Source organism: Ceratotherium simum, chromosome 7, assembly GCF_057802395.1.
Source record: "Ceratotherium simum simum isolate JZ-2026a chromosome 7, ASM5780239v1, whole genome shotgun sequence".
NCBI classification, from domain to species: Eukaryota; Metazoa; Chordata; class Mammalia; order Perissodactyla; family Rhinocerotidae; genus Ceratotherium; species Ceratotherium simum.
The window spans coordinates 38,329,508-38,356,809 of record NC_141906.1 but is presented as its reverse complement, the minus strand read 5'-3'; the positions used below and the strand labels follow the sequence as shown (position 1 = coordinate 38,356,809).

The following is a 27,302-nucleotide window of genomic DNA, read 5'->3' as shown; positions in this document are numbered from 1 at the left end:
CCTTTAAAGTGGTAGAAAGGAAGAGATACTCAGTGTAGGAACAGTTCCAGAGAACTTACTAGAGGCAGATCCTACAAGGACAGATCTTGGCCTTTTCCCAGCCCTAGACACCTTCCTTTACATACAAAAATGTTCCAGTTGTGTATTCACATATTCTGGATGTTCATTTATTGAGAGGCAGTGTAGCACAGTGGTCAAGAGTGAAGACTTCAGCCAGACTGATAAGGTTTGAATTCTGGTTTTGCCACTGTGCTGTGTGACTTTGGGCAAGTTTCTTATTCTGTGCCTTAGTTTTCTCATCTGTTAAATGGGTATAGTAATAATATCTAGTTCATAGAGTTGTTGTGAGGCCTAAATAAGAATCAGTAACTTAGAACAATGCTGGCACAATAATGTTATTCAATGTTATTATATTATATGGACCTCTTTTGAAAAATAAAAATACCCCTGAAATAGATGCAGGCAAATAATTACTCATTACAGTGTGAATCAGTTTAATTAAATTGGTTCGTCTCAAAGCCTGAGGTCAACTCCACAGAAGTCTGGCTATTCTGGTGCATGGTCCTTACCCTTAAAAAGCTCATAGTCTGATAGACTAAGACACACATGTAAGCAAATATTGCAGCACAGTAATAGAGATCTATACCTAGCACAGTGGTATTGAGAGGTGGGAGTGATCAGCACTGCCAGGGTGGGGCAGGCAGAGGAGGGCTTGCTTGAGCTGCGTATTACAGGATCTGTAGATGAATGGCAGGGAATGAGCAGGTTTTTAAGAGAGAAAGTGGAGTTTATTGAAACCATCACAGATATCAGGTTAAAGTCTCCATCCTCACATGCATACAACTCTTTTAATTGTTCATTTATTAATCAAAGCAAACGAAAACTTTCAGAGGTTCGTCGTCCTTGTTAGGGAGCAGCAGCTCATTAGAAAGCAACAATGTGCACTAGGAATGACAGTTTTAATCTGTGCTAAATCTAAATCTGATTGATTGGTGTTGGCTGCCTAGCATGTTATGCTGAGAAGGATTCTGAGGACACAACTGAGGTAAGTGAAAAAATGCAGTGATTGATGGATGAGCAGCCTTAGGGGTGGGAGTAAGGGGATCTAAAAGCACCCGATGATTGTGCCCTAGAGCCAGACAGCCTGTGTTTGAATCTTGCTGCTGCCACTTTCTAGCTGTGTGACTGTCACAGGTTATTTACACTCTTGTGCTTCAGTGTCCTAGCCTATAAAATGGGGATAATCAAAGTGCCTGTCTCTTAGATTGTTGTGATAACTAAGTGAATTAATACATATAAAGTGTTTAGAATAATACCTCACACACTGTAAATACTCAATTAGTTTTAGCTATTGTTAGCTACTATTTATTTTCAAGTAAATAAGATTAATATAAAACCCAAGGTGGGCTGGCCCAGTGGTGTAGCGGTTAAGTTCACATGCTCCGCTTTGGTGGCCCGGGGTTCGCAGGTTTGGATCCCAGGTGCCCACATATGCACCGCTTATCAAGCCATGCTGTGGCAGCTTCCCAGATATAAAGTAGAGGAAGATGGGCATGGATGTTAGCCCAGGGCCAATCTTCCTCAGCAAAAAAAAAAAGAGGAGAATTCGCAACAGATGTTAGCTCAGAGCTAATCTTCCTCACCAAAAAAAAAAAAAAAAACCAAGGGAGTCCGGTATGCTTATTTGTACTATTTTCTCTTTTATGTTGTAAATGCCTATGAGTAGGTAGCTAACTTAGATATCCTTGGCTCTTTCCTAGAATATTTGGCACACAGTGCAATTTGAAGAGTATTTTAGACATGATGTTGATTCTAGGACTAGAGTGTCAGAATACGGAGAGTTGGAATGACTGGTGGATGGGCAACTTGGGCTTATTTTTAATTGTTTCACCCTAATACAGTGTGAGATTGATGTGCAACAATGAAACAGCCATTATATTGTTTATCTGTAGAACAAATATAAATTGTGCAGCTTCTCAGAGAGCTCTTTTTGTTCTGGTTTAACATCCATTTCATATGAATTATAAAAACGTTTGATGACTTTTTTCACGTCCTGATTTTATGCTGTGAATAAATCCTTTTCTTCTAAGGGGTTCATGTGGGATGTGGCTGAGGAACTGAAAGCTATGTTGGTGTTTGCTGAGCATCGATACTATGGAGAGTCCCTACCCTTTGGTGCCAACTCGCTCAAGGTATAATTTTTACTTTTAATTTTAAAAGTTATTATTATTTTTTTTAAGTTTAGAGCATTTTCTAATTACATGTCCCGCTGTGAGAAAAAAATGATAGCTTTAACTTGAGCTGCCTGAAATTTCAATAATTTGTATTTAATTTTTCCTTTTTATATACAATTTGAACAGATTGAGGCTTTTAAAAACCATATTATTATCATTTCTAATGTTAATCTGTTTTTAATGCAGTGTGATGAGGCTAGAGACAGCGGAGGGAACTTTTCATTGTTTCAAAAATGTCAGTAAAGGGCCGGCCCCGTGGTTTAGCGGTTAAGTGCGCGCTCTGCTGCTGGCGGCCCGGGTTCGGATCCTGGCGCGCACCGACACACCGCTTCTCCGGCCATGCTGAGGCCATGTCCCACATGCAGCAACTAGAAGGATGTGCAGCTATGACATACAACTATCTACTGGGTCTTTGGGGGGAAAATAAATAAATAAAATAAAATCTTAAAAAAAAAAAAAAGTCAGTAAACAATTTTGCTTTATAAATTATACACTTAAATTATTGGATCTAACACTGGAAAAAATATAATGAGCACACAAATGTTTGTTTAATAAATGTTTTTCAATAAAATATGATGATTAAAATGAGGACACATGATCTCTATGATTCAGTGAGGCCAGCTGGCCACTTGGATTCCCTTCTGGCCTTTCCTCGTCTCACAAGAAGCTTTGGCCTCAGACTCTACACCTAATAAACCACGACACTTTTTCCTAAACTGAGTCGCTTGTGTACTACCCTTGTGATTCTGGCTATATGAATTTGCCATCTGTACTATTATTTACTTAATATTTTTCTTTAAACAACTCACTTTTCAAACTTAGCATTATCTTAAAGGGGCTTTATGTACTAGTTATTTTTTTTCTAAATTACACTGAAATAAAACAATAAATATTAAATTAAAAAATGTTTTTGTACTACCTAAGATCATCATACGTATCACCATCATACATACCGTGCTTTCAGGGAACTCTGAGTTAGAAGAACTTGGGGTCAATCATTTTCTAGGCTGCCTGCTTTGGAAGGAGTTTTTATTTTTGTTCTCAGAGGTTTTATTATCTCATCTTATGAATAAATAAAGTAAATAAAATAGACTTTGTGTTATAAATGAAAAGCAGAACAATTTGCTGATAATTATTGTGCTGCATGGGAAACTCTATTCTTTAGCTTTTTCTTTTGCATAATTATCTGATTAGGGTAGGGGAGCTGACAGGTCCTGAAACCACCAGGAAGCATTCAGCTTGTTGCAGATAGAAACCTAACGTCTTCTAGGTCTCTGTGGTTCATACTTTATTAGCAAAATGGAGCTAAGGGCTCTCTTTGATATGCTTTTTTCTTTCATGTGCTTACAAAATTTGTCAGTAGTATAAGGGATATTACAAATATTATGTGAGGAATGGAAAAAAACTTGCATTCAACTACACATAGTGTCATGATAACTGGAAGTAAGGAATAGTGACAGACAAAGAGGAGGTAAGAAGTCAGAAAGCATACATCTTGGATAAGGGGAAGGCTAAAAGAGTAGATGACATACACAGGAAACATGGGAACTGTGTGATTCTGGAATGTACCAAATGATGGAAGAAGTCAAACAGAGTAGTGAGACCAAAGCATGAAGGTCAGACAGGATAGCCTAATAGGTATGTAACTGTATGAGTTATCTATTGCTACATAACAATTATACCTCAAACCTTAGTGGCTTAAACTAACAATAAACATTTATTATCTCACAAGTCCTGTGGGTAAAGAATTAAGAGTGGCTGAGCTAGGTGATTCTGTTTCAGGGGGTCTCATAAGGTTAAGGTGTTAGCTGGTGCTACAGTCGTCTGAAGGCTTGACTGGGGCTGGAGGATCCACATGAATGACAAACTGGTGCTGGGTGTTGGCAAGAGGCTTCAGTTTGTCTCCTCCTGGGCTTCTCCAAAAGCCTACTTGAGTGGCCTCATGACATGGTGGCTGAATTCCCTCGAAGTTGGCAAGCCAAGAGAGCAAGGTGGAAACTGCAGTGTTTTTTATGACCTAACATTGAAAGTCACTGTCATCACTTTTGCCACATTCTGTTCATTAGAACCAAGTCACTAAGTCCAGCCCAAGTTCAAAGGGAGAGGAATTAGGCTTCACCTTTTAAAGGGAGACACTTCATTAGCCTCCTCAAGTCAGCAGGACTCTGTTTGAGCTCCACCTCCTAACATTGCAAGGAGGAAACTGCCCCTAGGCAGAGAGCTAGATGATCATGGAACTTACTTTATGAGTTTGCTTTCTTTCAGGGATCAATGCCTTGTGTTGCCTGTTGTCCAATGCCTGAAAATAGTTGTTTTTTTTTTAACTCCAATTTTGTAGTTGTTTACAACAGGCAGGCTGATTTTTTCTAGTTGTTGGTATAATGGACATAATAATAATCTTTCTGTTGAGGAAGGATGAATTTTATTTTTAATGATGATTCTTATTTCAATTTTCTGCAAGATTTAGTTTACCTTTTCCCATATGATAGCCATTTTACATGTGTCAAGATTTGAAATAGAAGTTATAATACAGTAGTTGTCTGTTAAGCTTAGTATTGTATTTCATCACATTTGCTGTTAAATATTACTTACATTTTGTTTCTATTCTTTCTACAATCTTAACAAGGTCTTTGGTAAATGGCATTTAATAGAAATTATATTTGAATGCAAAATACATTTTCTTCTTCCCACAAACTTAAAATCGCTTTTTTCGTGAGTTGTTTAAATCAGCATTGCTATTGCTCTGACTGGGCATTTTAACTCAATTGCCTAGAAATTCTATTTGGAGAAGAGCTTACCTGACTGACTTTTTTCGGGATCTATGCTATGCCTAAGCTGCTATTATGTGCACATTTATACCCGTGTTCTTTGTTATTTTTGTTTAGGATTCCACGCACTTGAATTTTCTGACATCAGAACAAGCTCTGGCTGATTTTGCGGAGTTAATCAAACACTTGAAAAGAACAATCCCAGGAGCTAACAATCAACCTGTCATTGCCCTCGGGGGCTCTTACGGTGGCATGCTTGCAGCCTGGTTCCGGATGAAATATCCTCATATGGTGGTTGGGTAAGTGCATTTATGGTGGACATGAGCACTTCTTAATGATTGTCAAGGCAAATTTAGAGATTTGTTTTGGGTAAAACATGTTCCATCCTATTGTACTGAGATTTCTAGTTTCTATCTCATTAACAGTTATATTATTTTTCTTATCGTTTTTGTTCAATATCAGTTTCAATTTTAGAACTTGAATTCACTGAGTTACATTTTTTTTCTTTTTTCCCTATTTGTTTTTCTTACCATTTAGAGCTCTTGCGGCCTCTGCCCCCATCTGGCAGTTTGAGGATATGGTACCTTGTGGTGTATTTATGGAGATTGTAACTAGAGATTTTAGGAAAAGTGGCCCAAATTGTTCAGAGAGCATCCACAGGTCCTGGGATGCCATTAATCGACTCGCAAGTACAGGTAAGCGTTAAATAAGACAATGAAGTCATGGATTTTTCTTTTCTTTTCTTTTTTTTTTGTGAGGAAGATCAGCCCTGAGCTAACATCCGATGCCAATCCTCCTCTTTTTGGTAAGGAAGATTGGCCCTGGGCTAACATCTGTGCCCATCTTCCTCTACTGTATATGGGACGCCGCCACAGTGTGGCTTGACAAGCGGTGCATTGGTGCGCGACCGGGGTCTGAACCTGGGAACCCCGGGCCGCTGCAGTGGAGTGCACAAACTTAACTGCTATGCCACCGGGCCAGCCCCAAGTCATGGATTTTTTTAACCATTCACTTGTTAAATTCAACACTTCCACTTTTTCAGTAAACTTTTTATTTAAGTATAACATACAGAAAGGCACACAAATTAAAATACATTGCTTGATGAATTTTCACAAAGCAAATATATGGTGTAATCAGCATCTAGATCAAGAAATCCCCTCGTGCCCTTTCCAGTCACTACCTCTGCACCTCCCAGGCTAATCACTATCCTGAATTCTAGAATCATAGGTTCATTTTGCTTTTGCATTTTTTAGTAATTAGAATTGCATAATATGTATTTTTTGGTCTGCTGTCTTTTTCTCAACGCTGTGTTTGTCAGATATATCCTTTTGTTTTATTTAGCTGTAGTTTATGCATTCCCATTGCTCTATAGTGTTCCATTTGTTTATTCCAATAGTATTTTTAAAGGGGAATAATTAGGAATACTAATTCTGGTAAGCTGCATGAGGATAGGCAACTTGTCTGTTATGGGATTATCCAGTTGCTCTAAAAATATTTTATTGAATGTTGAAAAAGCATTCTTGGAGAAATGGTAGAAGATTGAGTTTTCTAAAATACCAAGTGAAGAATAAATGGTCTGTAATTCTTCTCTTCAGTAGTGTTTTTTAGATTCCAACAATGTGATTCTTTTCTCAGGCACTGGCTTGCATTGGCTTTCTGAAGCCCTTCACTTATGCAGCCCATTAACAAATTCTCAGGATGTCCAGCGCTTGAAAGACTGGATCTCTGAAACCTGGGTAAACCTGGCAATGGTGGACTACCCTTACGAGTCTAACTTTTTACAGCCTTTGCCTGCTTGGCCTATCAAGGTAACAGGAAAATGTCCTTTTATCACTTTTAATAACATATTTCTCATTTTTGTGTGTGTGTATTCTCTGACTTTCAGCATCAGAGGAAGTCCCATTGACATAGAGTCTCTGGAGTTAGTCATACCGGGCTAGAATCCTGGCTTCTGTCACTTTCTGTTTACTTAACCTTGGATGTGTTACTTAATTTTTCTGAACCTCAGTTTCCTCATTTGAATAATAGAGATAAAATGCATAGGTTACAGAGTTATATGAATTAGAAATAAGACCAATAGTTGCTGTTAATTAAATAATTACTATGTGCCAAGTCCTTTGCTGTACACTCTACATACACAATTTACCTAATCTTTGTGATAGATGTGAGACACATAGATCTATATAATACATGGTCAGTGCTTAATAAGTGGCAGCTGTTGTCATAGTACTATGATTTAGTCAACTGCTAACACGTTTGAGTGCTACACACGTCATAAATGGGTGATCCCTGTGCAGCATGGTGGAGTGGAAAGAGCACCAACTTGGATCTTGAAGGTGAAGGTTTGATCCAGATCTACCGTTTACTAGCTGTGCGATCTCGAGCAAGGTGCTCGTCTTCCCCGAGCCTCCATGTCTTCCTCTGCAGAATGGGATAACGATACTTACATACTCGATAGGGTTTATTTGCTGAGGATCAAATAAAATATTGGAAGTAAAAACACTCTGGAAAGTGTAAAGACACATTATACCATAAATTTTAATGTTCTTTTCATGCCAAAATTGTTTATTGTGTATGCTCTTTTTAAGCACTCCTTTATAAAGACCATTCCTATTAATTTTAAAAACAAAGGTTGGTCGACTGATGGTAATTAAGTTTAGAGAATATAACTGACTCTACAGCTAGAATGAGTGCTGGAAATATAAATAGAATTGGTAATGAGAACCAGGTTTCAAAAGTACTTTTAATATAACCGTTCCTTTGAACTATTAAATGCACACCTTGCTTAAAACTCTGTAATCCAAGTGGAACAGGTTATTTGCTATTAGAGATATTTTTCTTCATCTTAAAAGTAGAATGACCAGTGGGTGTCTTGCACATAGCAGGCCAAAGGTAAATGTGTATTGAATTAAATTGAATTTTGACAATAAAAAGTTATTTAAAAGAGCGAATCTCTTTTGTGGGAAGAAAACTTGGATCAAAACAATGAGAAAAAAATAAATCGTAACCAAATACTCTCCATAAATGTCTATTTGTTAATAATGCCTTATCCTTCTATATTATCTTACTATTTCCAAAGCATTTTATATACACTATCTCATTTAATCCTCACAAAAATACTGTGGGGAAAAAGAGGTATAATCCCAGTTTTATGGAGAGGAAATTTAAACTGAACTAATAGGTGGTAGAAGTGGGATTTGAACTTGAGTCTGCCGTTGTTCAGAGAATTATGATCTTCTACCACATTGTACTGGATGAGGAGAAGACTTGACTGAGGTTTGGCTGGATTGCTAGCCACAATGTGATAGCTATCAGATTTAACTCTACTCTGTGTACAAAGTGAGAATTACATTTGCATCTTTATGCCCATTTGAAGAACAAATGATTGTCGGATGATAAAAACATACAGAGAGGGCCGGCCCCGTGGCTTAGCGGTTAAGTGTGTGCGCTCCGCTGTTGGCGGCCTGGGTTCGGATCCCGGGCGCGCACTGACGCACCGCTTCTCCGGCCATGCTGAGGCCGCATCCCACATACAGCAACTAGAAGGATGTGCAGCTATGACACACAACTATCTACTGGGGCTTTGGGGGAAAAATCAATCAATAAATAAAATTATAAAAAAAAAAAAAAACATACAGAGAATTCCCCTGTTATTTAGAACAGGGGTTGTTCAAGTGTCTGTAAAGGACTAGATAGTAAATATTTTAGGCTTTGTGGGCCATCCAGTTTCTGTCACAGTTACTCAACTCTGCAGCTGTAGCAAAAAAGTAGCCATAAACAATATATAAATGAATGAGGATGACTATGTTTCAATAATACTTTATTTATAAAACAGGCAGTGGGCTGGATTTGGCCTGGGGGTTGTAGTTTGCTGACCTCTGATTTAGAAAAAAAGCCAGAGGAATACAGCTTTTTAGTGTTTGTTTGTGAGTGATTTGGAACATTAAACAGTCTAACTTTGATATTCTCCCCACTTGTTTAATGTTCTTTTTGAGATATTTTGCTGTTGAGTCTTAAATGTAAATAAATATTCTCCCCTTTCTCTCTCCTAAATAAACACTGAAAACCAATGGAGTATATCTCAAACATTTTATCATCTGTTTCGATTTAGCACAATCCTTCTTTTACCTTTTGTATATGTACATTATAAAAGTTTATTTTTAAGGCATGATAACTTTGTGTCTTTGCCCCACAGTCACCTTTTACTTCTTTTATCCAGGACTAGTTATTTTCTTCAGTTATTTCTTACTGACTTCACCCTTTCTTTTGATATATTAAGGAATTCTTGGTTACTTATAATATATTTATGATTCTGTTTCCTGCCTACATCCCACCAAAAGTAATCTCTCTTTGCGTCTTGCTTGAGAAACTTCCATTGCCTACATCCATCTCCTGTTTCATCCTATCTGATTTTAGAATTTTTCCACTACATATCTCCCTCCCAAACTTTTAGCTTCAGATCACTTTCTTTCACTGTTCATTCTGTTTTTCCTTTCTTGACCCCCTCTCTGTTCTCCCAACCCACTAATCCCTGGAACACTACCCGGTTGGGGACCGCTCTTTCACTTGGCTAGTTCCATTTAACCAGGGCTCCTCCTCCCTCTGATACACTTCCTCCTTTTTAAAGGGCTGACAAACAGCCGTCCTTTTCTGAGTCTGTAACTCAGGCTTATGATGCTGAGACAATATGTAACAGTTGGGTAATGAAAAAAGCAGGAGATTTCCAATTCTGCCTGGACCTTGTACAGTTCTGAAGGATCCATAGGCAGCGACTGAATGCCATTTTCCGTGTCAACTCAAGTATCGTTCTTTTTAATTTGTCTTTGGTCTTTGCACGCTCAGACTCCATTTGCTTTTGTTTACTGGTAACAGAAGCTGCAACATTCATGCAGAAATAATCATGGACTTGGCTGATAGAACACAAGGAAGAAGAGAAAAGGAAAATAGAATACCCCTCTGTCATTTGACTGCTCTGTCAGCATAAAAACGACTAGGTCTCTTTAGCTTAAAGAGTAGTTTTAAAGGATACTGTAGAGTTTGTTTATTTTGGAATCATTTTTCAGCTGATAGCTCACCAAATCTTTTGGCTTAGCCTTCTGAGCATACAGATAGATGATGTGAAATAATAAGACATAAGGAGGAAAATCTCTTCCGTTTGTCTTGGTGTTTGTTTGATAATGTATTCGACCTCTCTGGGTGGTTTAAGCGGTTTAGGTGCATTCTATGAAAAGGGAGCTTTTAATGACAAAACTAATGTGATTATCTGAGTGAGTGTGAGAGGGGTATTGAAGCCTTAGAGAAAGAAAATCTGTTAGAAAAGCTGAATGTATCTGCTTAATCCTTTCTCTAATGTGGATGGACCATACTCTCTGAGAGGAGATTGGTCTTTTTTTTTTTTAACCTATCTTCTATCCTTTCTCTTTAAAAAAATTTTTTTTGCTTCCTTTTTCTTTCTCTTATTCAAGTGCTTATTCTCATAGGTAGAGGACACTTAAAGCTTTTAAACAAATTGTTATCTTTACTTTCTGTGGTGTACATGGGGTCAAAGGGCAGAACCTAAGTATTTGTGTGCAAAGCTGATTAATTTGGTACTAAGGTTGGTATGTTATACTATCTCCACAGTTTCTACACTCTTTAAAACCAGAATTATTAAAATGGGCTTCTAATGTTCTTTTAAGTTTTTCTTGAATGTTCACTTTCATTCTAGGAAATAGAAAGTTTTATGATTTTATGTTGCCACAGAATCCCTTCTACCTAAGTTTTTACCTAAAACAAATAAACTTAGAAATATATAAAGAAAATCTAAGAATAAAAACAATATTTGTTTAAAAAATTAAGCATGAGAATACAGGTATATTTAGGCACTGTTTGTGTTGTTATTTGTCTCTTACGTTATAACCTCAAAGTTGAGGGTATGTAGTGTAGTAGTCACAAATGGAAGCTTCGTAGTGAGTCTGCATTTGAATCCCAGCCCAGCCACTTCCTGGCTGTGTAGCTGAGGGCCAGTTTCTTAACCTCTCTGTGCTTAGTTTCCTCATCTGCAAAATGCGGATAATAATAATTGTAATGTTTTTTAGGGTCATTATGAGGATTTAATAGGACCTGGTGTATAGTAAGCACTGAATCAATGCTAGTTATATAATAATAATAGCAATAGCTATTATTGTTATTATATAATATCAGGAGACAGATTGTTATACTGGGACTTTGTGGCCAAAGTCTGGGTTCAGAACCTATATTCACAGTTTTTAAATTGTGTATCTGTAGCCAGACCTCTCTGACTTGTTGCTTCCTCTGTGAACTGGGGATGGTCGTTATCTGTTTCTCCCTGGGTCATTGTAGGAGTACCTGACCTCAAGGAACATTCAATAGTTGTACTAGCAGCCTCAGCTGCCCCCTTAACAGTGAATTTATGGCATAAGTAGGAATGCTATGCCTTATATAGAAATTGTTCAGAAGATGTTGTTTGTTAGTGTCCACAAAATAAATAGAAATTATAGTAAGCTACTTTGGTGTTGTGTATTTTGGATGGAAGTGGTTGGCAGGGACTCTTTCCTTGTTGTCTGATTAGATCACAGTCCCTAAGTAAACAATCAACAGAACAAGTGCTTGCCCTCATCAAGTGGGTAGTATCTGCAAATTATCAGGCTTAAGCTGAAGTGAGTATTATATGAGGTTGAAGAAATATGCCGATATTTGACTGTTTGACTTATAAACATGGCAATTTCATATAGTTCAACTTAACATTCATATACATGTTTTGTGTGTCCTATAGATCTTTAATAAAAGCATATGACTATCTCCTTTTGAATTACTACAGTCTTGGAATAAGCATGGGAATAGTGCTGAGGTTTTGCTAGTATGACTTCAGTATTTTTTGGAAAACTTCATTCTTTGCTACCGGAATTGTTAAGGAAGTACAAAGAGATACATAGATATTGTGTTTTTTATGCTAGAGGATAATACTTGGACTCACAGAATCTTTGAGTTAGAAAGGAACTTTAGCACCACCTAAAATGACAAAATTACCTTAGTAAATTTGCAAATATTTTGCAAACAAATTTTAATTGCTATTTTTCAGGCATTCTATCTAGTAGGTAGAGTTACAAGTTGGTACTTCCTTTCTATAAGGCAGTTTCATAGGATGTAGCAAAGCCCTTAAAATGTTTATTTCCTTTGAACCAGTCATTCCTCTAAGAATTTATCTTAAGAAAACAATTAAGGGTATATGTAAAGATTTAGCCCCAAGGATATTTATTGTGGCCTTATTTGTAATAAAAAGATTGGGAGTGATACAAATGACCACTTGTTGCGCTTGTTCAACTATTCCTCAACTCCCCATCATGATTGCTCCACTCTAGATTTTCTCATGTTGGTCAGTGTCCTTCTTGAAGTGTGGTGCTTAGAACTGGACCCAGTACTCCAAGGGTGCTCTGACTTCAGAGAGGACGGTAGGCTCAGGATTGCCCTTAATCTGACATGGAATTTCTATCAGCAGAGGCCAGGTTTCTGACTGTGATGTTCTATGTAACTGGGGCTGCCGAAACCCAAGAATTGTCAGCCGGTGCCGGTCTCCAGCCATGCTTGTGTCTTTTAAGGAGTGACAGTAACTGCTGTTTGCAGAGATGGCTATTCATGGGGACTCCTTTTCTTTGCCTGACAGAGGCCCAGTGTTCTAGCTCTGAGAAGGGATCTGATGCCAGCATGTGAGTCACACTCACTTGCTACTGTTCTTTTCCAGAGTTTTAGGCCACTTGTTACTGAGTAGCAGTACCCCCTTTTCCCCCTGCCCAGCTTGCGTCGTCACCCTACCTCCTCCACCATGCTGTGCTTGAACATGGTGCTCTTCTCTGCCTTCCCTGGGTCTATTCCGTAGTTTTATACTGCATTTTGAAAGAACCGAGTCCTCTGTTGGTGTCCATATTCAGGAAAGAATGCTGATCAACTGTTAGCAATAGATAGTTTAATAAAATCTGTGATTGGTTCTTGATGTCCATATTTTCTTGAGTATTTCTGATTGGCAGATTTCTTAGGAACATTTTCTGAGGAAAGCGCCATGCAATTAGGAGTTTTTTGATTTACCATGAATAGTCGAGCGTTGTCAGAATAGTAAAACACTGTTTTGCCTTTTTTCAACTTGCATTTCCTTATTGTTTTAGGCTTGATAGGTTTGCAAAGCTCTCAGTTTAGCTCAATTCTGTTTCTTTATGTATACCCTAAACCCTATATGCATCCCCCACCCCTTATGACCTCACAATTATTTCTGTGAGGTATATCCAGTTATTTGGACATCTTCGTTTCTGACTTTTCTTACACTCAGCATTTCCAAAAGCTTACTGAGAATAATGTACACTCTGTCTCCCTTTTGGAAAGTCACATTGCAGTTGAGCATGTTAAAGGCTCTGAGAAGTCCTCAGTAGAGAAAACTGTTTACATTTGCTAATTCAACATTTCCTAAAATTGTTTGACTATGAAACCTTTTTTTCACGAAGTACCATGTAATATTCCATAGAAATACTGTTGTTCTGAACACATTTGGGGGAAGGCATTGAATTTTCCCTATGATTCACTTCCTCTGCCTTTTCAAGTTTACCTTTTTTTCAGGAAGGTGTTGCTGGAAACTGGTCCTAGGAAGAACTGTGAAGAGAGGCTGGGTTTGTTTGCAGCCACTCACATTCTTTCTCAGTGTCCTCCTTTCCTGGCTAGGAGCACATCCCCAGCCCAGGCCTTGTTGCTCCTGCTGCCCAGAATCTCTCTCTGGAGTGGGGTAACTGGGCTCTTTCTTTCTTGGTTCTTTCTTCTCTGGACTCATCTCTTTCTTGTCAGAACTTGCCTGTTGTATATATATTTTCCATAAGAGAGGAGAAAGGATCACATCACTGAATTCATGTCAAGATGTTAATAGAGGATGCAAACCTAATGTGTTTTCCTTGCCATTTGGGCTATTTGCAGTTTTACAAGAGGATACTACCTAAGCTGTGTAGCATAACGGATAAGATGTATATTTCATTACCAGAGAGACTTGGGGTTGAATCTAGGTCCTACCATTTACTAGCTGGAGGACCTTGAATAAAGTGATTTAACCTAAGAATAAGTTTCTTCATGTAAACAGTGGATGATAATATATCTGATAGGATTGTTTGAGGATTAAATGATGTGATGCTGTTAACCCAGGGCTCAATAATCAGTAGCTATTGTTGTTGTTATGTTATTCAGTTATGATTCCATTGCCTGTGATTTTTCCCCAACATTTTACTGTGAAAAATTTCAAACACAGAAAAGTTGAAATAATTGGACAGTGAACACTCATAAACCTACCACTTAAATTCTATAAATTAAATTCTGTATTTGCTATATTTGATATATCACATATATATTCACCTATCCATCCTTCTATCTATCCTTCATTCTATCTTATTTTTTAAATAGATTTCAAAGTAAGTTGCAGACGTCAATACACTTCCTCCTAAGTACTTTAGCTTTGACATCATTAACTAGAGCTCAATATTTGTTTATGATTTTTTTTAGATAAAATTTACATACAGTGAAATGCACAAATGTACTATTTGTTGTGTAATCCAGTCTTCTATGAAGATATGGAATATTTCTGTACCCCAGAAGATCCCCATGCTCCTGTCTAGTCAGTCCCTGCCTTTGCTCCCAACCTTGAGTATTCCTGTGGTTTTTAGTCTAGAATTTCAGGCACTGATTATAGTCTAGTGATAGGAGTATTGGGGAGCTGAGGAACTGCCTGATGTGCTTCTTATCACACACCAGAGATGTTGGAGCTTGGTGTAGTTTTTCCATAAGAAATTTTATAAATTTTGCATTTTCATAAAAATGTCATTTATTCAGCCAACGTTTAGTTGCCAGATATTTGCTAAGTGCTGTGGGAATCAAATGAGTACGGTACAGTGTTACAGGGGCTCTGATAGAAATAGGCACAGAGTATAGTGGAGGCACAAAGAAGGGAGTGATTTAGTTCTCCCTGACTTGAGGGCATAGGCTACAGTGGCCTCATAGAGGAGTGATACTTGAGCTGAGTATTGTGAAAGATGAGTTGGTGTTTGCCAGGCATTAGTGGAATGCAAGAGTGGGAAAGGGGCCTTCCAGGCTGAGCAAAGGCAAAGAGGAGGGAAAGAGCTTGGTGTGGTGGAAATGGTTTTACTAAGCTAGAGCAAAGGCAGCAGAATATGAAGCTGGAGTTGCAGGTGGGGAGGACTTTCCATAGCATGCAAATGATTTTGGTTTATTTCTATAGCTTGGGGAGTAATTTAAAAGGTTTATTCATTTATGAAGGGGATTATACTCAAGAGATAGAAATTGTCAAACAATGAAGTCAGATGCTTAAGATTATTTTATGATCAAATCAAATCATATTTTTTCTTTGTTTTGTTAAACTATAATTTTATATTTATAATCTGACTCTTCTCCCTTTTATCTCTCTAAAATGACAGGTAGTGTGCCAGTATTTGGAAAATCCCAGTGTATCTGATACACAGTTGCTGCAGAATATTTTCCAAGCGCTGAATGTATATTACAATTATTCAGGCCAGGTGAGATGCCTGAATATGTCAGAGACAGCAACTAGCAGTCTGGGATCCCTGGGTTGGAGCTATCAGGTAAGTGTGTATAATTTCCCCAAGTGGAACTTACTTTTCATTGGTAATGGTTGAGCTGTAACAGAGAATTCACAAGATTTTGTCAGCTAACCTGGATTCAAATCTGGACTCTGTTACTTTATACTGTGAGACCATGGATAAATTTCCTTATTCATTCAGTCATTCATTCATGTGTTTAATCATTGCCAAATATATTCTGAGTACTTACTTATGTGTCAGCCCTTCTAGGCTCCAAAGATACAAAGATAAATAAGACGTGATCTTACCATCAAATATAGCTTGGTGAAAAAGATAGATAACCAAACTAATATTACAATAGATCTTGATAAGTCCTATAAAGGAAGCACTCTGTGGACACTTAAAAGAAGAGGCGTCTAACTTGACTTTCCCTGAGCCTGCGTTCCTTCATCTGTACAATGAGACTACTACTACTGCTAATACTTTCCTCCAGAGTTGTTTTGAGGATTAAATATGATAATAGGTGCGAAAGAAAGCAGTTTACGAAGAAGGAATATATAGCCCTAACTTCTGTGACTTTTCAGCAAAGCCTTTCCAGGAGTAACGCGAGGTGGTTATGGCATAGAGGTAAAGAGCAAGGGCTCTGAAGCCAGACTGCCTGAGTTCAAACCCTAGCCTTGCTGCTTACTAGCTGTGTGACCTTGAACAATTTAACTTCTTTGTGCTTCATTTTATCTTTGGACTCTCTCCTGGTTTGTTTTTTCAGGCTTGCACAGAAATGGTCATGCCCTTTTGTAGTAATGGTATTGATGACATGTTTGAACCTCACTCGTGGAACTTGCAGGAGTTTTCTGATGATTGTTTTAAACAGTGGGGTGTGAGACCGAGGCCCTCATGGATCACTACTATGTATGGAGGCAAAAACATCAGTTCACACACAAACATCATTTTCAGGTGAGTTTTTGCTGGTCCAGAGAAAAACTTTGGTTGATGGAGAGATTTGTAGAATAGCTGAGAAAATAGAACCAGGAAAATGCTGGACAGTAAAACAATATAGAATACAGCAGTAGTATCCATCATGTTTTCCTGTTCCTTGAAAGACAGAGGATTCTGAGAAGAGAGATGATTTTATACTCTATTACCAACATGCTTAAAGGTTTAAAAACAAGAGCAACAAAATTAAAGTATTTTAAAAAAACCTCTCCAGCACAAAATGAAGCATCATTTGTTCTCAGTTTGTCTTACTATTGTTACTATTTTTATTAACGATAATAAAAATTTTTCAGTATTTATTCAATGAATACTTTTGAAGTGCCCATTCTGTTGTGTTCCAGGCACTATCTGAGGCACTTTAGATAAATCACCTAATTGAATCCTCAGAACAGCCCTGTGAAGTAGTGGTTATGGTCCATTTTTTGCTGAGGAGGAAAGTGAAGGTCACTGTGTTCAGTCACTTGCCAAAGCTCATCCAGCTTTGTTTTAGTTACTAAGTGATAAAAAGCGAGATTTCAACCTTGGCTTGTCTGACTACAAAACCCATGTTTGTTCTTCTAGGTTACACTGCTCCTTTAGAAGTGACATATTTGGTATTGGTTCACATCAGAGTTAACTGAGTAGACTCTACATGTATCTGATTGTGACTTCAAAATTTCCATGTTTTAGCTGAACATTAGGTTGTCAGCTATTAAGATAGCAACCAGTTAATCAAAAAGTTTCTCCAAATCTATGTGGAAATAGTAGAGAGATACTCATACATGCTTCTTAATCTGGAGCTATTGTTTAAATTGTAAATGTCATTCTTTCATAAGCTCTTCTAAACAAGAGTCAAATGTGGCCTTGGGAACGTGGCCCATGGCTTTTAGAAGTGAGGAGTGGGGGCCGGCCCCATGGCTTAGTAGTTGGGTGCATGCGCTCCGCTACTGGAGGCCTGGGTTCGGATCCCGGGTGCGCACTGACGTACCACTTGCTGGCCATGCTGAGGTGGCGTCCCACATACAGCAACTAGCAAGATGTGCGACTACGACATACAACTATCTACTGGGGCTTTGGGGAGAAAAAGGGGAAAAAAGGAGGAGGATTGGCAATAGATGTTAGCTCAGGGCCAGTCTTCCTCAGCAAAAAGAGGAGGATTGGCATGGATGTTAGCTCAGGGCTGATCTTCCTCACGAAAAAAAAAAAAAAGAAGTGAAGAGTGCCATTTTGAGTGAAGGATGACTCTCTGGGTCTGGCTGGTGGCACTGCCCACTTTGCAAAAGAGCCTCTGTCTTATTGGATTCATGCTATTTTCTTACCCAGCAGGGTACCTGCCCAAAAAAAGGTGACACACTTCAATGGAAAATTTAAAGATTCTTTTTGTTTAATTTCCTTAAATTGTGTTCCTTGTCCTCAATAGGATTCCTCAAAACGATACTCTTCAGCTCAGCCTTACAGACTGACAGTTGAGCGAATACATCTATTTAGGGTGTTTAAGGAAACTGCTAAAATAGGACGTTTGAAATCAGGAAAATGTGAGAGGACTGAAAAAGGCTTAAATACAAGCCTTAGGTCTCCAAGCTCATCTTTGTTCCCTCAGAGGAGGAAGTACTTTGTCAATTTCCTGTTTTTCTTTAGGACCTTATCTCCATGTTATATTTATATGGATTTCTCTAGCATCCTGACACTTTAAGCTCATCTTCTTTGCTTTGACATTACAAAGCTGAAGTTCAAGTTGAATTGTAAAGTGGAGTCTTTAAATTCCTGTATGAAGGTTTTAATATATGAGTTTTGGTCAACTACATTGTCCTTTTTTGTTGGATTCAGTCATTACAGATAAGTATTTCAGTTATCCATTTGTCTTCTTATATTATTTTCCTCATGCTATCAAAATAACAATCATCATCATCAGCATTGTTGGGGATGGAGGCAGATGTTGTGAGAAAAGTTTGGGGGATAGAACAGAAGTCAGTAGGTGGAAATTATAGCTCAGTGTAAGAAAGGACTTGCTAACAGCTGTTGTTACGTGCCGTCAAGTCGGCTCTGACTCCTGGCGACCCTATGAATGAGTGACGTCCACAATGTCCTGTCCTCAGCAGCCCTCCTCAGCTTTTTAGACTCATGCGTATGGCTTCCTTTGTGGAGTCAATCCGTCTCATACAGCGCTGTGCAAAGGTAAATTGAGCTGTCTTAAGTAAAATTACTTAAGCTTATTGGTCTTCAGTTTTCTCTCTGTAAAATGAGAGTAATAATACTGCTCACTCCATAGAGTTGTTGTGATGCTTAAAAGAGTTAACCCAGTGAAGTACTTGGCCAAGACCTGGCAAATAATATATACTCAAAAAATACGTGTTGAATGAATAAATAGAAGCACACTCTCTGCCTTGCACTTTATGTTCTAGCCACAGGGAACTATCTATTTGTCCCTGAGTGTCCTGGTCCTTCCTCTTTTTATCCTTTTCTTAAGGCTCAGCATCCTCCAAGAAAACTTCCCTGACTCCTCCAAGGAGGTTTGGTTTTCCCCACTCCCTTAGCTCCCACAGGGCCTATGTCTGTCACTTAGCACTCTGTCTGGAAATTATCTGTTTGTGTTTCTATCTGCTTCAGGAGATTGTGAACTTCTCAATGGCAGAGGCTTTGTCTTAATCATCTCTGTGCCTTTAGCACCTGCTACAGTGACTGGCACATAATGGATGCCCAATAAATGTGGGTGTTGATAAGGATGAGGAATGAAATACAAAGCTCAGGAAGGCTTCAGGGGCATGTGAAAGTTTAAAGGCAGGACTATATGAAGATGCTGGTTTATCTTTCTGCAGTGGCAAGTCAACTTTTAAGTTATTTAAAAATTCAAAATTCTCTTGCTTTTCTGAAGAAAGCACATTCCCATAGTAAAGGAGCAGCCTCAGGTGTCTCTATACTGTTGACTTAGTGGCTACCAGCTAGAAAACATTTCTCCTCATTACTCAAAAAAAATGTCCAAGGAACCATGTGCAAAGTATCTTTATGTTCATGCTTCTCTCCTTAGCCAAGTGTGACTGCTTTTCTGATTGGAAAAATCAAACTGTAATTGCTGGATTGCAGATTTGCCAGTTGAGAGCTTGGGCTTTGAAGTCAGGGAGACTGGGTGCCTTACTGCTTCCTCACCGCATTAGCTGTGTGGCCTCAGGCAATTTGCCTATTTATATAAGTTAGAAACAATGACTACCTAACAGGGTTATTTCAAGGAGTAGATAGATTATCATGGAGGTGAACACTATGAGGGCACAGATTTTGTCTGTTTGCTGCTGAGTCTCCTGTGCCTAATGAGTGCCTGACACATAGTTAGCACTCGGTAAATATTTGTTGAATGAATGAAGACTTAGTAAATAGTAGCTATTAATAGCTCTAGTTCAGCAATTTTTTAAATTCCACAGTGGTTTTGTTGGAAAGATTTGTTTTTTCCCCCAACGCCAGTTGGTAAGAAATTATCTTACTAATGGTCATTCTCAGTTATTTAAATCTGAATCCAAAAGGGAGTCCGAGAAGCTGGTTAGTTTAACATAGTTTCTCAGGCAAATTAATTGTTGCCAGCAATTAAGTGAGGCTAGCTGTAGGGATTTTATCCAGGCATCTAGATTCTCTCATGAAAGCCAGTATTTTTTTTTTTGGTAAATTTCCCAGTGACTGGTTTAGCTTTCACATGTCTAGGACCAAGAAATTCAAGTCCATGTGCATCTTGGGTCTCTCAGCAACTCCAAACACTGTTGCTAAGCCACTAGTCTGGTTCAGATGACCTTTTAAATCAAATGCGGTTTGCTTATTATGTGGCTGTTGGGATGGCTTTTTTGTTTTGTGAATAATGGAGTTTCCTATCTGGGTTGGTCCTGTCAAATTGGAATAATGATAAAGGCTGTTTGTTCACTTAAGAGAATTCAACCCCTTGTGTAGTTTATTTTAAAAATTTATCTGGTGGTTGAAAAGTAAGGATCCCATTTTGCATGTGAGTTTTCCCTTTTGTTTTTAACAAAGCCAAAAAAGTACATTTTTGGAGTGATTTTTTTTTTTCCAAGAATGATGCTAAGTTACAATTGAATTAATTTTTTTTTAAGAAAACTGTGAGAATAGAACAGAGAATTTAAACTTGTATTTCAAACACACATATATTTAATGTACCTAAATGATTATGTTCTCATTTAATTTGTACATTTACCTAGAAAATTGGTTGCATTAGTTTTCCGACCAAATTTCTATGAGAAATGCTTTCACATCCCTTTTCATGATTCATTTACCTCTCAGAAGTATTAACACTTCTCTTGCTTATAGAATATGATAATAATAATAATTATAAGACTGAACATATGTGTAGTATTTTATAGTTTATACCTTACTTCCACGTATATTATTCGACTTAGGCCTCATAATATCTCTATGAGGTTGGGGCATTATCTTTAAAAAGTTTTGGCGGGTTATACATGTGGGACTTGAGGTTCAAAGAGGTCAGGTGGCTTAACCAGAGTCATGTGGATAGTAAGGGAATAAAACTTAGATCTGCTGACTAGCTCATTGTTCTTGCCACTACTACACACAGCTGAAGGTCTGTCTTTCCATATTTATATTAATCATTTATATCGTCTGCTTTCCCATGTAAAAAGTACTGAAGTGATTTACATGTTCCTGAACCTGCATACATGTATTTATAGATCTCTTTTGTGTAGGGCATCTGGTATAAGGCCACAGACAACTAGACACTTACATTTTTTTTCCTTCATGCAATGAATATTTGTGTGTCTCCTACCATGTGCCAGGCACTGAGGGTATAGTAATAAACAAAACAGATAAAAATCCCTGCCCTTGAGGAGTTCTAGTTTGAGAGAGAGGTAATAAACAAGATAGCACCTATAAACACGGCAGAAGGAGGTAAGTGCTAAGGAGAAAAAGTAAAACAGGGATGAGGGCTATGAAATGTTGGGGGGCAGGGGGAGGTTTGAAATTTTAGATGAGAGTGACCAAGAAAGACCTCACCAGTGGGTGACTTTTGAAGAATGATCTGGAACAAGGAGCTAGCTAGCCATGAGTTTGGTGGGGTAAGAACATTCCAGAAGAGTAAGCAAGGTCAAAGGCCTTGAGAGGTAAATGTCCCCAACATGCTCTGCTGCAGGTACAGTGTGGCTGGAGTGGAGTCAATGAGGGAGAGGGTAGCAGGAGATGAAATCAGAGAGGCGCCTGAGGGCCCAGATCACGTACAGACTTGTAGATCCTAGTAAGGACTTTGGTTTTTACTCTGAATGAGATGGGAAAACTTGGAGTGTTTTGAGCAGAGGAATAACATAATCTGATTTAGGTTTTAACAGGATCAAGTGGCTGCCCTGTTGATATTAGATTGTAGGGAGATAAGAGAAGAAGCAGGAAAATCAGTTAAAAGGCTATTCAGACTCGAGATAATGGTGATTTGGACCAGAGTGTTGTCAGTGGAGGTGGTGAGAAGTGTTCAAATTCTGGATATATTTGAATTTCTGGCTGACAGGATTGGGTGTGAAAGAAAGAGAAGATTGAAGAGTGACGCCAAAATTTTCAGCTTGAACAACTAGAAGGATAGGGTTGCCATTAAAAGGGATTGGAAAGATAGTGGGAGGGGCTGGTTGGGTGTTGGGGAGTATCAAGAGCTCTGTTTTGGACCTGGTAAGTTTGAGATGTCTAATTAGACTTCCATGTAGAAATGTCAAATAGACAGCTGAGTTTTGGTTCTGAGGTTTAGGGGAAAGGTCCTGACTAGAGACGTTATTTGGTAGTCGTCTGTATATAGATTGTACTTATAGATGAGTGTTTTTTTAATGATTATGCAAATTATGGGAATAATTTCATGTATATGATAATGTGACCTTGAAGATTTGTTATTTTAGGCTTTGTAACAATGTTAGCAAAATGGAATGTGCATTAAACAAATGTCAGAACACAGGTACAAGTGTTCTCTAAGTGATTTCAAGAGAAATGTAGATAAAGATATACCAAGAGGTGCCTTACAGGGGGAAAGGGATCTAATACCTGCCGTGCGCCAGGTACTTAAATCCAGGTATTTCAGTCCCTATTTTATCCTGAGGAATTTAAGCTTCCATGAGTTTAGGAAGATGAGGGGCAGACCTGGGACTGGAACCCAGCTGTGTCTGATCCCAAAGCTCATGCTCTTCTTACTCTGCACCACACAAGTCAAGAGGGTATGTGCTGTTGATTTCCAGCAGCAAGCAAGTGTCCATGAAATGCAATGTAGTATGAAATTGAGCATTAGACTAGGGTTCCAAGACCTGAGTTTGTATCTCAGATTTGCCATTTCTAGCTGAATGATTTGGGCAAGCCTTTTAACTTCTCTGGGCATTAGTTTTCTCATCTATAAAAAAGTTGTAATTAAACCTACCTCATAGAGTTGTTATAATGGTCAAATGTGAAAGGCTGTATAACACTAAACCAGTCTATGTATGTGTGGAATTAATAATACTAGGCAACAATTTGATTTACAATAGCATCAAGAATAGAATACTTAGGAATAAGTTTAACAAAAGAAGTGCAAGACATATGCACTGAAAACTACAAAATATTGTTGGAGTAAATTAAAGAAATGGAAAGACATTTCATGTTCTTGTGGAAGTAGTAATATTATTAAGATGTCACTACTCTACAGATTCAATGCAATCCCTATCAAAATCCCAGCTGGCTTTTTTACAGAAATTGACAAGCTGATCTTAAAATTCATATAAAGATGTGAGGGACTCAGAATAGCCAAAACAATCTTGAAAATGAAGAGCAGATTTGAGGAACTTGTATTTCCTGGTTTCAAACTTATTATAAAACTATCATAATCAATACAGTGTGATACTGACATAAAGATAGACATATAGATCAGTGGAAGAGAAGTGACAGTCCAGAAGTCAACCTTTATGTGTATGGTCCATTGATTTTCAGACAAGAGTGCCAAGACAATTTATGGGGAAAGAATAGTTTTTTTCTAAGAAATGATCCTGGGAAAACTGAATATTCACATGCAAAAGAATGAAATTGGATCTCTATTTCATACCGTACAAAAAATTAACTCAAAATGGATCAAATGATTTAATTGATAACCCAATTTAAAATGGGCAAATATCTGAATAGACATTTTGTCAAAAAAGGTATGCAAATAGCCAATCAATACATGAAAAAATGCTCAATACCATCAGTCATTTGGGAAATGCAAATCAAAACACAATGAGACTCCATTTCATACCCACGTAGGATGGCTATAATCAAAACAACAGATGATAAGTATTGGCGAGGATACAGAGAAATTGGAACCCTGATATGTTGCTGGAGGGAATGTAAAATGGTGCAGCCACTTTGGAAAACAATTTGGCAGTTCATCAAAAGTTAAGTCACCATATATATCAGAAATTCCATTCCTAGGCATATATCCAAGAGAAATGAAAACATGCGTTCATGCAAAAACTTGTACACAGATGTTCATAGGAATAATATTCGTAATAGCCAAAAAGTGGAAACAACACAAATGTACATCTGATGAATGGATAAATAAAATATGTCATATCCATACATGGAATACTATTTGGCAATAAAAAAGAATAATGTACTGATACATGCTACAACATGGATGAAACTTGAAAAGGTTATGCTAAAGTGAAAGAAGCCAATCACAAAAGACCACGTACTATATAATTCCATTTAAATGAAATGTTCAGAATAGGCAGAAAGAGACAGAAAGTAGATTAGTGGTAGCCTGGGGCTGAGAGTGATGGGGTGTAGGGGAGGAAAATGGGGATTGCCTGTCAATGAGTATGGATTTCTTTCTGGGGTGATGCAATGTTGTAAAATTGATTGTAGTGATGGTTTCACAACTCAGAACTTACTAAAAACCATTGGATTGTACATTTTAAATGGGTGAATTTTGTGGTAGGTAAATTATATCTCAACAAAGTTGTTAACAAATATTATTAGGGATGCTGTCTGTGGTTGTATTTTTTTTGTTGCTGTTGTTGAGGAAGATTCACCCTGAGCTAACATCTGTGCCAGTCTTCCTCTATTTTGTATGTGGGTCACCACCATAGCATGGCTTGACAAGTGGTGTAGGTCTGCATCCGGGATCCAAACCCGTGAACCCAGGCCGCCAAAGTGGAGCACGCCAAGCCTAACCACTACACCATGCGGCTGGCCCCTAGAGCTTTTTTACTCAGCTAAACTAAATAGCCTGTTTCAGTGACTGATCTTGTTTACATCATTCTGAAATGTGTTGTGTGAATCAGCCAAGATTAATAACCTAATAGCATTTCCTTAACTGTGGAGCTAATGTAAAATGAGAGTCTTGGAGTAATTCCCAAATTTTCTGATTCCAGATCCAGGGGAATTTTTTCAGTTCTACCACCTTATTTCCCAAAGTACTGTACTAAGAGGAAAGCATTGTTAAAAAAAATTAAAAAAAAAAGAAGCAAGTTTTGTTTTTTCTTTTAAGAACTAAGAGATAATTAGCATTTTTAAATGTGGGAGTTTTTCTTTATCGCTTTGGTAGTTGGGTCCTAGGAAAAAAACGAAACGTGCACTGACTGAGGGACTCCTATGAGCCTAACACTTGTACTTATTGAATACATCCACATGTACCATCTGGTTTAACCCTTACAACAACCTTATCAGGTAGGCGTTGTTATCTCTATTGTACAGATGAGGAAAGGGAGTCAGATAACTTGTGTAAGATCGTATGGCTTTTGAGTGATGAAGCTGGCACTGAGTTCAGGCTTCTAAATTCCAAGTCCCACTACAATCTGGTTTGATTCATGAGGCGCCAGCTTCAGTCTTCTCTAGTCCTATTTCTTGCAACTGGTTGCAAAAATATTTTAAAACTCGAGTATGAAGCACCTTTCTATATGACAGATTAGATCCTCAGATCAAATTCCTCAGGTTATAAGCTTATAATTTTAGATGTTGTACATACAATAGATTTCTCCTGTCTTATCTGCATGTAAATATGAAAAACTAACAGTCTTATTTTTTTCTTCTTTCCCTCACTTAGCAATGGTGACCTAGACCCCTGGTCAGGAGGTGGAGTAACCAAGGACATCACAGACACCTTGGTTGCAATTACCATCCCAGAAGGGGCCCATCATCTGGATCTCCGAGCCAACAATGCCTTTGATCCAACGACTGTGCTATTAGCGCGCTCCTTGGAAGTTAGATACATGAAGCAGTGGATCAAAAATTTCTATGGCAGTCTGAGAAAGAAGCACTGAGCAACTTGTGATCATTTTCAGTTTCTTTTATGTTCATTCCACCCACGTTCCCATTCACTTTGGTTTTCTACATGTAATTACTTTCCCTTGTTTATCATTAGATTTGGTGGGGCAAAGGTTGAGAGAGAAAGAGGGTGATGGTGGCAACAGCAGCCATCCCACACCCTGGGTCCTCGCCATCTTTGCACGGCCTCCAGGAAGAATCTCGTCATGACAGCTTTCCCACAGCATCAGTGGCCCTCAGAACTAGAACAGAGTTCCCAACTGCCTTTCACAAGAGGGAGAGTCACTTCTTTTGTTTCTCTGAAAGCAGGATTTCTTTTGGTTTTGAGGTTGAAGTTTCTTTGGCCCGTGTGTCACTCCCCACCTCTATCCTCCCAAAAGGAAAGCTGAAGATAGATAAAAATGATGTAATTGCAGCTGGTAGGAAGGATGTCTGATGCCAGTCCAGGAAATGGGAGCCATTTCTTTTGTACTCGATTTAATGACTTTGAACTGTGCTGTAAATAAAGAATAAGGCTGGACCTTATACCTGTGTGTTGCTTCTGAAGCTCACTCCAGCTGTTGGGAATGCTGTGTGCACTGGGCCTGGCTTTTTTTGGAAAGTCCTTTAATTTTCTCTCTTCTACTTGGCAGCTTTTCTTAGTTCTGGGATATTTGCCACTGTGGTACTGCCAGTGAGAAATCTGGCCTTTTTCTGCTCCATTTCTCTTTTTTTTCTGAGGGCAGTTTGTGGTAATGTGGTTACATTTTGCCAGTTTAGGAAAATGACTCTGTTTTGCTTTTCCTTTTACATCTGAGCAAGTTTTTATATACTGTAGTCACTGATGATACTTCAGTAAGAAGCCTTTAGAAACTGATGAATCAGCTATTCAGAAGGTAGAATGTAGTTATGTTCAGCATTTTGTTTTTTAAATTTTATTTTCTGGTGGCTGTTGCTGCTGTCATTAGAGCCAGAAGTGTCAGGACACTAAGAGGCAGGTGCACGAGAACTTTTCTGTATGGCTTCCAAAAGACAAGCTGACTAATTCATGCAGGCAGCATATTTGACATTAATAAATGGCCGCACCATTCCTATTTCCAAGGGGTTGGCTTCTTTCAAGCAGTTCTTACACTGAGACCTTTCTTCAGAAGAGCTTTTCTAGGATAACAAATAGGGTTGGATCAAAACCTTTCAGGGGCACAGAGAGAGACTAACAGTTTCTACTCTGTTGAAAGATTTCTTCTCCCTTGTTTCTTTTTATTTTCTCTCAATAAATTTTTTTTTCTTCACCCAGCCTTGGGAACATTTTCTGCTTTTTAAAAACTGTACCTTGAGCTTGATCATTTCTAAAGCAGTTATTTTTTTAAAGTGCAGATATAAAGTTCATTCTTGGGTGGGAGACTGAAATATTTCCCTGACATCTGGGAGACACAGAAAAATCTTTGTCAGCTTTCGGAAGCCTTCAGTTCTCATTGTAATGAGTTGTCCATCAAAGCATTCGGTCACTATTTTCATTTCAGCGT

The 27,302-nt window shown here is 38.2% G+C and overlaps 1 protein-coding gene across 5 annotated transcripts in view; it reads left to right on the top strand.

Moving 5' to 3' along the window:
- Nucleotides 1–26,325, top strand: part of PRCP (prolylcarboxypeptidase) — a 59,655-nt gene extending 33,330 nt beyond the window's left edge. For all 5 annotated transcript variants that reach the window (XM_087433524.1, XM_087433527.1, XM_087433525.1 and 2 more), the window contains 7 exons: nucleotides 2,091–2,192; nucleotides 5,120–5,301; nucleotides 5,540–5,697; nucleotides 6,638–6,810; nucleotides 15,460–15,624; nucleotides 16,349–16,536; nucleotides 25,580–26,325. In XM_087433524.1, coding sequence (XP_087289650.1) covers nucleotides 2,091–2,192; nucleotides 5,120–5,301; nucleotides 5,540–5,697; nucleotides 6,638–6,810; nucleotides 15,460–15,624; nucleotides 16,349–16,536; nucleotides 25,580–25,796 — 1,185 coding nt within the window. In that variant the 3' untranslated portion in view covers nucleotides 25,797–26,325. The remainder of the gene's footprint in view (nucleotides 1–2,090; nucleotides 2,193–5,119; nucleotides 5,302–5,539; nucleotides 5,698–6,637; nucleotides 6,811–15,459; nucleotides 15,625–16,348; nucleotides 16,537–25,579) is intronic.
- Nucleotides 26,326–27,302: the final 977 nt, after the last annotated feature.